At 40.9% G+C, this 15502-nt stretch overlaps 1 protein-coding gene across 2 annotated transcripts in view; it reads left to right on the plus strand.

The window, feature by feature from the left end:
* dcc (DCC netrin 1 receptor) overlaps positions 1-15502 on the plus strand; it is an 803111-nt gene that overhangs the window by 533476 nt on the left and 254133 nt on the right. For both annotated transcript variants that reach the window (XM_061876767.1, XM_061876768.1), the window contains exons 16-18: positions 4792-4887; positions 10953-11191; positions 13544-13682. In XM_061876767.1, coding sequence (XP_061732751.1) covers positions 4792-4887; positions 10953-11191; positions 13544-13682 — 474 coding nt within the window. The remainder of the gene's footprint in view (positions 1-4791; positions 4888-10952; positions 11192-13543; positions 13683-15502) is intronic.

Here is a 15502-nt window from a genome sequence, read left to right on the forward strand (position 1 = left end):
TGAATGTAAATTCCCTTCTCGGGTTTCTAATGGAATGCTAATGAAAGAATCATATTGCATGCGCGCAGTGGATGGAGGCTGCGTGCAGTATGTGCATGGCATTTATAATTAATGCTGATCATTAATGCAGGCAGAGGAGTGCTTGGGGAGCATAGAAGGTGTTTGTTTAACTGATGCAAGTGTTGGACTGTACAGAGAGAACATGCAGCATCAGCACTTTTGAACGTGGAGTAGCACCAGCATGAGGGAAGGCCTGACAATCACTTGTTCACGTCTTCATGTTTTTTTTCTGCTGCCTTCTCTTTGATGTTTGAGGAAAAAAAGACTTTAACCCTAGAAATCTGAGCCATTCATATAAAATCTGTGACATTTTTTTGAGAGTCATTAGCAGTTTGCTGTTGTGACACATCTGTCACATTAGTCTTTCCATGGCCACTTTAAGGCTGAAAACCCAGAAGTAATATTTTACAAGCTTTTTTTTTCCATGAGTTGATTAAATAAATATAGTAAGGACAGTTTGATTGTAATATTTGACACCCTATTAAAGCATTGGAATGTCAAATAAAGAGCTTTGATCTGGCTAGAAATGATCTAGCTTTTTCACGTTTTTCTGAGATACTGCCATTTTGGTGAAGCTAAGGGACAAGCGGTAGAAAATGGATGGATGGATGGACTCCGGGATAGTCACATCAATCATTCATACATCCAAGATGTAACACAAAGGGCCTGATTTAATACACTGTGTATTTATTCTATACCATTGCTCGACTATTGTTAGGTGTGTTGCACATTATCTACTAAGACTGTGTGTGCATTTGAAAAGTGACGCAGACCGCCCCATTTAAATGAGGATTTTGCGTGTACAAACCCTGTTTCCATATGAGTTGGGAAATTGTGTTTGATGTCAATATAAACGGAATAAAATGATTTGCAAATCACTTTCAACCCACATTCATTTGAATGCACTACAAAGACAAGATATTTGATGTTCAAACTCATAAACTTTTTTTTTTTTTCAAATAATAATTAACTTAGAATTTCATGGCTGCAACACGTGCCAAAGTAGTTGGGAAAGGACATGTTCACCACTGAGTTACATCACCTTTCCTTTTAACAACACTCAATCAACGTTTGGGAACTGAGGAAACTAATTGTTGAAGCTTTGAACGTGGAATTCTTTCCCATTCTTGTTTTATGAGAGCATCAGTCGTTCAACAGTCCAGGATCCCCGCTGTCCTATTTTACGCTTCATAATGCGCCACACATTTGCGATGGGAGACAGGTCTGGACTGCAGGCGGGCCAGGAAAGTACCCGCGCTTTTTTTTTTAACGAAGCCACGCTGTTGTAACACTTGTTTTGCTGAAATAAGCAGGGGCGTCCATGATAACGTTGCTTGGATGACAACATATGTTGCTCCAAAACCTGTATGAACCCTTCAGCATTAATGGTGCCTTCAGAGATGTGTAAGTTACCCATGGTTTGGGCACTAATACACCCCCATACCATCACAGATGCTGGCTTTTGAACTTTGCGCCTATAACATTCTGAATGGTTATTTTCCTCTTTGTTCTGGAGGGAACCACGTCCTCTGTTTCCAAATATACTTTAAAATGTTGACTCGTCAGACCACAGAACACCTTTCCACTTTGCATTAGTCCATCTTAGGTGAGCTTGGGCCCAGCCAAGCCGGCGGCGTTTCTGGATATTTTTGATAAATGGGTTTGGCTTTGCAAAGTAGAGTTTTAACTTGCACTTACAGATGTAGCAACCAACTGTAGTTACTGACAGTGGTTTTATGAAGTGTTCCTGAGTCCACGTGGTAATATCCTTTACACACTGATTTCGGTTTTTAATGCAGTACCGCCTGAGGGATCAAAAGTCCGTAATATCATCGCTTACGTGCAGTGATTTCTCCAGATTCTCTGAACTTTTTGATGATTTTACGGACCGTAGATGGTAAAATCCCTAAATTCCTTGCAGTAGCTCGTTGAGAAATGTTGTTCTAAAACTGTTCGACAATTTGCTTACAAAGTGGTGACCCTCGCCCCATCCTTGTTTGGGAATTACTTAGCATTTCATGGAAGCTGCTTTTATACCCAATCATGGCACCCAACTGTTCCCAATTAGCCTGCACACCCGTGGGATGTTCCGTATAAGTGTTTGATGAGCATTCCTCAACTTTATCATTATTTATTGCCACCTTTCCCAACTTCTTTGTCACGTGTTGCTGGCATCAAATTCTAAAGTTAATGATCATTTGCAGTTTGAACATCAAATATGTTGTCTTTGTAGCATATTCAACTGAATATGAGTTGAAAATGATTTGCAAATCATTGTATTCCGTTTATATTTACATCTAACACAATTCCCAACTGATATTGAAACAGGGTTTGTACAATACAGTTTTACCAAGTAGACACTGTCATGTTCTGCACATTCATGTTATCATGCTACTACCTGTGGCATTTTTGCTCTTTTTTCGAACAAGCAAGAGACATGTACCACTTTTTATGGGCATTTTAGAAGCAGTTTATTTTTCTTTTGTTTACTGTTGAAGGTCTAGAGGACGGAAGCTGCACTACTTCGCTCAAGACACAAAAAAATTATATTCAAGAAGTTATTTTTTTTCATAGAGGATGTAAGTTGATACTAATATATATACTATGTGGAAATAAACAAACGTAGTTAAAAAAACAAAAAACACTGAAAGACACCAGAACACATCAATTCAATTAGTTTTAATCAGCCCCTTAGTCATCTAGCAGCAATTAAAATCAAAAATTATGTTTCTTATTAGGCGACATGATCTATAATTTGTATTTATTACCATACAAATATGTTGACACACACACGTAGAAAGAGGATTTTGTCCATCGTCTGTGATTACAGCGCAAGCACTGATCCCAGTGTGAAACCATCAGTTTGTGTGTCCTTTTCACACATGCTAAATAAAACGTAAAACAGAGTTCTCAAAATGGTGTTGAGTTTCACACTACGTGTGCTGTATAATGTATTTGCATCTTCTCCTCCCTGTATTGTGTGTTTTTGATTGATTGAAACTTGTATTAGTAGATTGCACAGTACAGTACATATTCCGTACAATTGATCACTAAATGGTAACACCGAATAAGTTGTTCAACTTGTTTAAGTCGAGGTTCACGTTAATCAATTCATGGTAATCTAAACTGGGTGTTTTCATGATTAGCATGTATTGTGTAAATAATAAAGCAAGAGACTCAAAATGGATTTCACACTTTTCTTTGCTCACATCAAGTCTGCACATGTTTTAGTACACAGAAACATTTGGTATATTAAACACAAAGTGTTTTACAAAACCCAAAACCAGTGAAATTGGCACGTTGTGTAAATCGTAGATAAAAACCAAACACACTGTTTTGCAAATCAGTTTCAACCTATATTCAATTGAATAGTGTAACGACTGTGTGGCATAGCGATGCCGGGTTTGTTCTTCCAGGGATGCGTCGGCAAGAACACAGCAAAAGGTAAAAAATAAAGGATTTATTAAAGTAGTAAAACAGGCTAGAACAAAAACACTGGTGCTAATATAAAAAGGTACACAAATGGCGCTAGCATGGAGGCTATTAATAATAAACGGAAAAACACTAAACTTGGCGCGAAGGCACACAAAAGGGAAAACAAAACATTTAGCATGACAGCTGAGAATAAGCAATAAACGTAGCATGAAAGCTAGCGAGTAATAATGAACAATAGCAGTCGTCACTTGTTGCATATAAGCAAATTAGGAACCCAGGATGAACAACGACAAGGGGCGAGCTTAAATAAGGGAGGTGATTACAAGGTGTACGTGGAAAGCAAGGGGCAGGTGAACTAATGAGCTACCATGGTGACCGACTGAACAGGAGATAAGGACGTCAAACAACAGAGTGATACCAAAAATGAACAATAAACAAGAATATGTAAAGATCCAAACAGCGGATCGCAACAGAATAGACTGCAAGGACAAGATACTTAACGTTCAAACTGGAAAAATGTATTTGTGCAAATATTAGCTCATTTGGAATTTGATGGCTGCAATATGTTTAAAAAAGCTGGAACAAGTGGGAAAAAAGACGGAGAAAGTTGAGGAATGCTCATCAAACACTTAGTAGGTGCATCCCACAGGTGAAAAGGCTAATTGGGAACAGGTGGGTGCCATGATTAGGTATAAAAACCTCAAAGGAGACCCCGGACTTTTGAACAACTTAAGCTGTACATCAAGCAAGAATGGGAAAGAATTCCACCTAAAAAGCTTCAAAAATTGGTCTCCTCAGTTCCTAAACGTTTGAGTGTTGTTAAAAGTGTTGTTAAAATGTAACACAGTGGTAAAAAATGCCCCTGTGCCAACTTTTTTGCAATGTGTTGCTACCATTAAATTCTAAGTTAATGAACATTTGCACAAAAAAATAAAAAATAAATGCTCAGTTCTAACATACAATATACTGTCTTTGCAGTCTATTCAGTTGCATATAAGTTAAAAAGGATCATTGTATTCGTTTTTTATTTGCGAATTACACAAGGTGCCAACTTCACTGGTTTGGGGTTTTGTACTAGCAGTTTACATGTAGCTTTGCCAACTGTCTCTTGAAAAACTCTGATATCCTGAGCCATCCTGTATTATTAAAATCATTTTACATAAATGAAAAAGTAAACAATTGGGTCGGCCAACCCTGAGTCAAATAATAACATCTAAAATAGGTTTAAAATATGAAGTGTAGGATGAGCTGAATCTCACCAAAGAGCTATTCTCCTTGTTCTTTTCTGTCTGACAGAGCCGAGCTCGCATTATGTGATCTCCCTGAAGGCCTTCAACAACGCTGGAGAAGGGGTTCCACTGTATGAGAGTGCTGTCACTCGATCTCTGACAGGTAGGCCATTTATAATCACACTTAGTTAATGTCCACCACTTAGTTACCTGATACTGTTGCTAACTAGGGGTGTCTCGATCCAATATTGATTTCGAATATCGGTCAGATATCTGTAAAAAAACGGAATATATCAACATATTCCGTAACAAATGTTTCTAAGGTCCTTCAATTTACTGCGTCATGAGCTTACTTAAATACTTTTTTGGGATACTAGGTGTAGCGACTACAAATCAGCCTGTTGCTTGACAGTAAAAAGCTGGATTTATGACTTGTATGACACACTTCTTGTTTAACCAGTAAAGCACACACACAGTCGTGAATTATTTAATGAAGTGCACCGCAAATAGTCAGTGTTCAAAAACAAAAACAAAAAATACAAAAAGGAGGGGTATTTTACTTGAAGTAAGGAAACTTATCTGCCAGTAGAACAAGAAAATTGGGCTTGTCCAGACTTTCCAAAACAAGTAGAATTAGCTAACGTCAATGAACCCAAAAATACCTAAAAATAAGTATATTTTCACTGATAACAATTGCACTTTTCTTGGTAGAAAAAAAAACATTACAGATCTTTTTTTCTCAAAATGTGGTAAAAATATTCTTAAATGAAGTAAACGCTAGTGCCATTATCTTGACATGATGATATGCACTCAGCATTACATTTCTTGAAACCAGCAAACTTATACTGAAAACGAATTTATTGTTCTTAATGGAGAGTTATCAGGGCCACCAGCCACTCAGGCAAATCATATTGTCTAAAAAGGCCTTTTCCCATCCATAACATGACATCATCGCACCAAGTGCGTGCTCTTTCAGTCAATTAGTCTGAAGGAATTTATATATATTTATATATATATATATATATATATATATATATATATATATATATATATATATATATATATATATATATATATATATATATATATATATATATATATATATATATATATATATATATATACAGGGGCCTCACGGTGGCAGAGGGGTTAGTGCGTCTGCCTCACAATACGAAGGTCCTGCAGTCCTGGGTTCAAATCCAGGCTCGGGATCTTTCTGTGTGGAGTTTGCATGTTCTCCCCGTGAATGCGTGGGTTCCCTCCGGGTACTCCGGCTTCCTCCCACTTCCAAAAACATGCACCTGGGGATAGGTTGATTGGCAACACTAAATTGGCCCCAGTGTGTGAATGTGAGTGTGAATGTTGTCTGTCTATCTGTGTTGGCCCTGCGATGAGGTGGCGACTTGTCTAGGGTGTACCCCGCCTTCCGCCCGATTGTAGCTGAGATAGGCGCCAGCGCCCCCCGCGACCCCGAAAGGGAATAAGCGGTAGAAAATGGATGGATGGATATATATATACAGCCCGGCCCCCGGCCAATTTTTTATTTTTTTTTATAAGAATTTAACACCTCAAAAGGGAGGTGTTATGGACGGAGTAGACACCAAACCACCTCAACTGGCTACTATATATATATATATATATATATATATATATATATATATATATATACATATATATATATACATATATATATATATATAGTTATATATATATATATATATATATATACAGCCCGGCCACCAAACCACCTCAACTGGCTACTAAATAGTCCTATAGAATGACCAAGCTCCTCACCCTGTCCTAAGGAGGAAACTCATCCCAGTTGCTTGTTGATCAATCAATCTATGTTTATTTATATAGCCCTAAATCACAAGTGTCTCAAAGGGCTGCACAAACCACAACAACATCCTCGGTACAGAGCCCACATAAGGGCAAGGAAAAACTCACCCCAGTGGGACGTCGGTGACAGTGACATTGATAACTATGAGAAACGTTGGAGATGACCGCATATGTGGGAAATCCCCCCTTTCGGTCTCCCTTCACCAGGGGAGACCGAAAGCAATGGATTTCTAGCGGGTCTATAATGTGAAAGTGGATCCAACATAACCGTGAGAGTCCATTCCAAAGTGGATCCAATATAGTAGCGAGAGTCCCGTCCATAGTGGAGCCAGCAGGAAACCATCCAAAGCGGAGGCGGATCAGCAGCGCAGAGATGTCCCCAACCGATGCACAGGTCCATCCTGGGTCCCGACTCTGGACAGCCAGTACTTCATCCATGGCCACTGGACCTCCATAAGGGAGAGGGGAGAAGAGGAGAAAAAGAAAAGAAAAGGCAGATCAACTGATCTAAAAAGGGGGTCTATTTAAAGGCTAGAGTATACAAATGAGTTTAAAGATGAAACTTAAATGCTTTTACTGAGGTAGCATCTCGAACTGTTACCGGGAGGGCATTCCAGAGTACTGGAGCCCGAATAGAAAAAAACTCTATAGCCCGCAGACTTTTTTTGGGCTCTGGGAATCACAAGTAAGCCGGAGTCCTTTGTTGATCTCACTATGCAACCTTGCCACACTTGTAAACAAGATTCCAGGATACTAGAACTCCGCCACCTGTGGTATCGTTAAATTAATCATCAATCAAAGTTTATTCATACAGCCTTTAATCACAAGTGTCTCAAATGGCTGCACAAGACATCCTCGGCTCAGATTCTACATCAGGGCAGGAAAAAACTCAACCCAATGGGATACAATGAGAAACCTTTGAGGAGACTGCAGATGTGGGGATAGCGGCTAACCTGCACAGTCTCCATGGGCACAGAAAATTTGGCCCTTGGGGGCAGAGCTCGACAGCGGTGTGTCTGGGCCGGTAACAACAGGCAATCAGGACCGTATGTCAAAAGAGGTAACATAGTCCTGAACAGTTGCAGGAGGCGGGACTGCAGGCAACGTCATGCTGTCCAGGTTCTGATGGGCAGGCTTTATGTGATCAACAGTTAACCACTCATGCTGACTGCCCAAGTCTATAACAAAGTTCTTGAGCCCTGCCTTCACCTTTCTAAAGGGGCCATTGTAAGGAGGCGGGAGTGGGGAGCGATGACCAACACAAACCTTGGCACCAGGAAGTCATTGGGCAAACGAAAATGGGGGAAACAGTAATACATGGGGACAGGCACCACTGCCTTGGTGACCCCCTGAGCAGTGGGGTGATGGGCCATTAATGTCCCTTAAACCAAAGCCGTGCACAGGAAGTCGCCTGGCACCCAGCTTAGTAGCAGACGCCTGGAGGTACTCCTTTGGAGCAGAGCGTAGACCCAACATAACCTACGATAACTGTCAAACCAGCCACTGTCTATAAGACCGCTCGTTCGGGCTGCCTTCAGCAAGCAATGAAACCTTTTACACAGCCCGTTTGCTTGAGCGTGATGAGCAGGTTTGCAATGTAGCTGTACCTCAAGTCCTACAGCCATTGCTGCTCACCCCCTGACATCCTTCGGTACTAACCACCCTCACAGATGCCTTCACGTCGGGGTGAGAGAGAGCATGCACGGCAGGCGGCACGCAGCGCTTAGCCTTTGTCCCAAACTGGCGGTGGTAAAAGAAAAACTCAGACTCCCTATGGCGACGCTCCAACACTGCAGCCATGGCGACAGCATTGAGCTCCTGCGGTGCATTCCAGAGCAGTTTGGGCAGCAGAGCTCGAATGCTGTACTGAAGAGCGGCCAGAAAAATCCTGTCTGCCTCCTCAGCCAAACCTCAGTAGTCCTTTATGGCGACCTTCCGCACCAGAGGCGCTAGCTGACAGAAGAACAGCTGCACGAAAAGGAACATTGCACCCCCAGAACAGAGCAATGCAAGCAAATTCTCAATCAAATTGGTAGATTTGCTGTTCCCAGGCTGTTGGGAGACAGGAGGCGGTCAGCTTGCTCGGCGTCGGATTGCTTGTACAGCTTCAGCAGTAAAGTCTTTAACGGACCGTGTTTGTCTGCAGCCGGAGGATCCGTCAGCACGCCCATAACTTGCTGCGTAGTCCGAGCGTCCAGAGCATAGATAACATGGTAGTACCGTGTCTCATCTCTCATAATCCCTTGAAGCCAAAACTAGGCTTTGACAAGCAGGAACCAGGGCTCAGGATCGTGCTCCCAGAAGTCCAGGAGTTTTACTGTAGCAGCAAACACGTCAAGAGCCGCTACTGGCTGTTGTAACGGAGCCAAGCTGTCAGGCATAATGGAACCAGCATTGTTAAACATACCCAATAAACGTTAGGGTCACCAATGTGGGAGTCGAGATAATGAGGCGAGAGAGTAGGAGTTCCAAACTGGTGAGTTTATTATCAGACTTTCTTCAACAACTTTCACCCGGAAAGTCACATCCAGCCTCTCCACCAATTCTCAATCTGGTGATGAGAACACTTAGCTACAATGTACAGCATTCCTCATGGTTTTCTACATGTGCAACTGTAATTATCCTCTATAAAATGTGTTTTGTGTTTACCTTTTTGGATGTCTGGAAGAGATTCATTGGATTTACATTATTTATTTTGGGAAAAGTGCTCCAGTTTTTGTATTATTACATTTTTTGCCTGACCCTTTACGTGACACTAATAAAAACTGAGGGAAGTTACCGTTGTAGTTGTTTCAGGAAAACTAACATGTTTTTTTTGGCTGATGCCTTTCCAAACACAACCATCCATGTAATGTTTGAGAATGTCACTGGTAGGGAGTTTTTATAATGATGACATCCTCATTAGTAGACTGGTTTGACCTCACCTCACCTCACACACACACACACACACACTTACACACGCACGCACAGACACACACACTGCTCTATTCAAAAGTGCAGAAAAGAGAGTACATGGTCCGAGGGTACGTGACGAAGGGAAATTAGAACATTCAAGAATGTAACAAATGTTAAATGGACAAATGGAAAAGTTAAAGCTGCATCTACTAAATTTTAGTTGCCACAACGGACTATAGGCCGCAGATATGTTGTCCATCCATCCATCCATCCATCATCTTACGCTTATCCGAGGTCGGGTCGCGGGGGCAGCAGCCTAAGCAGGGAAGCCCAGACTTCCCTCTCCCCAGCCACTTCGTCTAGCTCTTCCCGGGGGATCCCGAGGCGATCCCAGGCCAGCTGGTAGACATAGTCTTCCCACCGTGTCCTGGGTCTTCCCCGTGGCCTCCTACCAGCTGGATGTTCCCTAAACACCTCCCTAGGGAGGCGTTCGGGTGGCATCCTGACCAGAAGCCCGAGCCAACTCATCTGGCTCCTCTCGATGTGGAGGAGCAGTGGCTTTACTTTGAGCTCCTCTCGGATGGCAGAGCTTCTCACCCTATCTCTAAGGGACAGCCCCGCCACCCGGCGGAGGAAACTCATTTCGGCCGCTTGTACCCGTGATCTTATCCTTTCGGTCATGACCCAAAGCTCATGACCATAGGTGAGGATGGGAACATAGATCGACCGGTAAATTGAGAGCTTTGCCTTCCGGCTCAGTTCCTTCTTCACCACAACGGATCGATGCAACATCCGCATTACTGAAGACGCCGCACCGATCCGCCTGTCGATTTCACGATCTACTCTTCCCCCACTCGTGAACAAGACTTATAGGTACTTGAACTCCTACACTTGGGGCAGGGTCTCCTCCCCAACCCGGAGATGGCACTCCACCCTTTTCCTCCATTCCGCTCGCTTCACACTCGGCAATAATATGTTGTGCAATAAGTTATTTACACAGAAAGATGTTGTACATTTTTATTTAAATACCTTAATTGTTTCCAATCAGTGCTTGTAACATGACAGTAAAACAGCTTTTTAAACAAAACAGAAGTCATTGTCAATGTAGCAAACACATTTGCTATGATCAGAGAGAGATCTTTGGCATTTATTCTGTTGAGTAAATATTTTTTTCTTGTACTTGTAGTTCTACACTGTCTGTGGCTTCAGTATCTTTCTAATAGTGATGTTTGTCTCCAACTTTTTTCTTATTCTTTGTCTTTTTCTCTCCACATGTCTTCTCTCCCCTACCCTTCCCTCGTTCATCCACACCCTGTTTCCTTTCTGTCAACTATTTTCCGACCTGCCACATGCACGTATTCCCACTCATTTCTTATAATATCATTCATAACAAAATATATGACTATACGCTTGCCTTACTGCCTGCACAAATCCCTCAATCTTCACGCTGTGTAATGTCATCAATGTCCTGGTCATGTTATCAACCCATGTCAGACCCCATAGACCCATCGGAGGATGATCTTTTCCACCTCTTTGATAAATACCCCACTCCCATGCCAGACACCAGCACACCCATGATACCCCCAGTGGGGGTACAAGCCGTGGCTCTCTCATCAGACTCAGTCCGGGTCTCGTGGGCAGACAACTCCATGACAAAGAACCAGAAGTCATCCGAGGTCCGCTATTACTCCGTCAAGTGGAAGACCAGCTATTCCACCAGCGGCAAGTACAAGGTAAAAGCAGACGTTTAAAGTGCCACATCATTTCCAAAGTTTTCTATTCTGAGGTATGATGAACAAAACCGACCACAGTAAGCGGGTTTTGGTGCTAGCGGGGTGTATAATATAGCCTGAAATAGTCATGGATGCTTAGCATTCTGGGTATTTTTTATGTTGCGTTTATAATGTGTTACAGTGCGGATATTCTCTAGAAATGTGTTTGTCATTCTTGTTTGGTGTGGGTTCACAGTGTGGTGCATATTAGTAAGAGTTTTAAAATTGTTTATGTCACAACCTTCAGTGTACTTTGTGTCACCCAGTATGCCTTGCAGTCGTGTAGTGTATCTGCGGAAGCCACATACAACATGTTACTCTACTAGGAAGCTGTCTGTACACATTGTTGAAGGCGTCAAAGGTAATGGCTTCATGGCACACCCTTATTACTTTTATATGGGTGACCACCAGCAGATATTCGCGAGAATGATTGCGGCTCCCTTTGTCTTATTTAATTTTTGAAACAGGTCAAAATGGCTCTTTGAGTGGTAAAGTTTGCCGACCCCTGCTCTATGTCTTATCATTCCTTTCAGTTTGCCCCCCTTCTTCAGCAGTGCGGTTGGCCAACATCATTTTTTTTTCCAAAGACACAAGTGTATGTTGTTTGATGTCTTGATAAAGATCATTCAGATGCAGAGGTGGGTAGTAACGCGCTACATTTACTCCGTTACATTTATTTGAGTAACTTTCGGGATAAATTGTACTTTTACGAGTAGTTTGTATGCAACATACTTTTACTTTTACTTGAGTATATTTATAGAGAAGAAACGCTACTTTTACTCCGTTCCATTTATCTACATTCAGCTCGCTACTCGCTACTTTTTTTTATCGATCTATTAATGTTTGTTTTGGTTAATGACAGCTTCAAAGTAGAATCTACGCATGCCTGCGTTTCACCAATGACATGCAGTCACTGGTGACGTTGGACCAATCAAACAGAGCCAGGCGGTCACATGACCCGATTTGTACAAGTTGAAAAACGTATTGGGGTGTTACCATTTAGTGGTCAATTGTACGGAATATGTACTGTACTGCGCAATCTAATAATAAAAGTTTCAATCAATCAATAAAAAGTGTAAAGGAAAAAAGGCACTTTTTATTTCAACCGTACTTCCCGCCAAAAGCCTAAAGACTGATCGCACAGTTCCTGTCTTCACAATAAAAGTGCCGCTCCATCGCACCTGCGTTAACAAAATAAGAGTCTCCGAAAGCCAGCGCAAACAAGATAGCAAACTACGGAGTTTGCCGCCAATGTATTTCTTTTAAAGTGTATAAAAACGAATATGGAAGCTGGACAAATAAGATGCCAAAAACCAACGACTTTGATGTGGTATTAGACAGAAAAGAGGAACTTTTTTCTCTTCCATTTGAAAACGTGGACGTCTGAGTCCAATCATTGCAAGTCATCAGAATCAGGTAATACACCAATTTATATTCTTGTCTTCATGAAAGATAGGAATCTATATGTTAAACATGCATGTATATTCATTAAAACACCTTCAACATGTCAACAAAAATGGCAAAATAAATAAATATAAATTATATACTGTATATATAAATGTATGTATGTGTATATCTATATATATATATATATATCCATATATATAGATCTATATATCTATATAGATCTATATATATAGATCTATATATATATAGATATATATATATATTATTTGTGTGTGTATAAATGATGTGTGTGTTTGTATGATATGTGTGTGTATAAATGATATGTGTGTGTATGTATATATGAGGTAGATCACCTCGACTTGGTCATTTACTAAGTAATTGATAAACGTTGAAAAACTTATTGGGGTGTTACCATTTAGTGGTCAATTGTACGGAATATGTACTGTACTGTGCAATCTACTAATACAAGTTTTAATCAATCAATCAAATCAATGAATGCCTACTGAGGCTATGGTGCTGTTAAGTTATTGTGGCTCAATGTGCCATTTTTTTATTTTATTTTAATGTACTATTATTTAATATATATTATTGTTTTAGTTGCTTAAGAGATATTCCTGGCTCTGAATTTGCTCATTGCTATTTTTATATTTTTGTGCATTATTTGTTACCGTAATCAGGTTACTCATCAGTTACTCAGTACTTGAGTAGTTTTTTCACAACATACTTTTTACTTTTACTCAAGTAAATATTTGGGTGACTACTCCTTACTTTTACTTGAGTAATAAATCTCTAAAGTAACGGTACTCTTACTTGAGTACAATTTCTGGCTACTCTACCCACCTCTGTTCAGATGTATTGTAAGCACAGGCTGACAGTTAATAACCAATGATGCCTCTTTCTTCCCAGTCTGCAGACACCACCGCGCTCAGCCACACAGTAACTGGCCTCAAACCCAACACCATGTATGAATTTGCTGTCATGGTAACCAAAGGTCGCAAGTCCAGTACCTGGAGTATGACAGCGCACGCCACCACCTATGAAGCAGGTACGTCAAAATACCTAAGAACATAGTTGTTTATTTTTGGATACATGCACTTTTCTTTTCTTGAACCTAATTTGCACATTTTTTGGCGGAAAATAGGTAGCTTTCAGTGACGTGCGGTCAGGAGAAGCAGGGGAGGCAGTGCCTCACCTGTGATCATGCAAAGAAATAAAATATATAATGATAAAATAATTGTAATTGTTAGTTTTTAATATTCATTTAACTTCACCAATTTGGATAATTTTTTCTTCAAAATCGCTGAATTTTCGCAATCTCTAGTTAACTTCTGTCTTCTGTGCGGTCAGAGCCCGTTCTTGTCTGGTGTGTTGCTGAGCGTTCCAAACGGCAGAGAAAAAAGTCTGAGGTGAGGCAAACAGTTCTCGTGATCAGAGACATACGGTGGCATAAGCGAGTCAAGTGCCGCAGCGAGTAACATGTTTTGTGTGTTGGTTGAGCCATCAGAACAGCAGAGAAAAAAGTCTGAGGTGAGGCAAACAGTTCTCTAAACGATAGGGGCGCTCATGATCCCAGACATACGGTGGCATCGGCAAGTAAGTGCCGCAACGACTTATTTTTTCCGTGTCGTGCACCCTGACTTTTAACATGGGTGACTACATTTCCACACTACATTTCAAGCCAAGCAGGAGATAATTACTAAAGGAAGACCAACGCCGGAGCTGAATAGTTTGTTTCAATCAGCAGGACGGAAAGTTACTCGCTCTTTTCCAAACTGACTTTTTTAGACATGTGGAACTGTGTGGACTCAAATGGGATTTTGTGACCTAAAGAATTTGCAAAGAAGCCACACCAAACATGAGCTGTCGGCCGCTCATATTTAAAGCTAGAATGTGCTAAAAATGTTTGGGATGACAAAGATAGACTTGGCTTTGGATGAACAGCAGCGACTCAACATCAGTGTCCACAATGCTAAGGTAAAAGAGAACAAAGATATTTTAAAAGATGTCATCAATGCGACCAGCTCCCTCGCCAAACAGCAGCTCGCATTTCCTGGAAATGATGAGAGTAGGAGCTCTGCTAATCGCGGCAACTATGTTGAACTCTTATAAGACTTTTAAAACTGAAGGAAGTGAAGGAGGACTTTTCCCAGAAAGTGATGGCTATTTTTATCCGGAAGGACCGGCAAATGGACTTCATTTATAGGTAAAGGTGAGACGGCGATAACATTATTTTTGTTTCGTTTTTAATGAAATGCACATTTTGTGGGCGACAGTTTGTATGTGTAAAGAATGCAGAAATGAAACAGAACCCGTAAACTGCTGCTAATCAAATGGCAAATAATCTGTGCCATGTAAATCTTATTGTGATTACGTCAGTGCTTCACCAGCTATAAATCTCACCACAAGTCACTGGTAGCTTTCCTAGTTTAGATACCACACACAGACAACAACAAAAAAAGAAGAGAGTATTTAACAGCTAAATGTAGGACTTTTAAAGTCCGATATATTTTACAGTGGCGTTGTTATTGTTGGCATACGTATGCAGGAGCATATTGTATCTGACAATATTCTGTTACATTGCGGTACAAATAACGAGCACTGATTTAGAAAAAAAGGAACTCACATGATTCATACAAGAACACTGGACATCTTTTTTGTTTGCAATGTTGCTCATCATTCACAATAACTATGTGAGAAAAGAAAACACATACCGTATTTCCTTGAATAGCCGCCGGGCATGTAATACGCGCCTGCCTTGAACTACTGAAAGGTCAAACTCGCTCCCCAAATTTATTAGCGCATGCTTACCTTTACCGCCAGGTCAAATTCGTGATGTCATGAGTGACGCTTCCCCTGTCTTCATTT

This window comes from Nerophis ophidion, linkage group LG17, assembly GCF_033978795.1.
Source record: "Nerophis ophidion isolate RoL-2023_Sa linkage group LG17, RoL_Noph_v1.0, whole genome shotgun sequence".
In the NCBI taxonomy this organism is placed as follows: domain Eukaryota; kingdom Metazoa; phylum Chordata; class Actinopteri; order Syngnathiformes; family Syngnathidae; genus Nerophis; species Nerophis ophidion.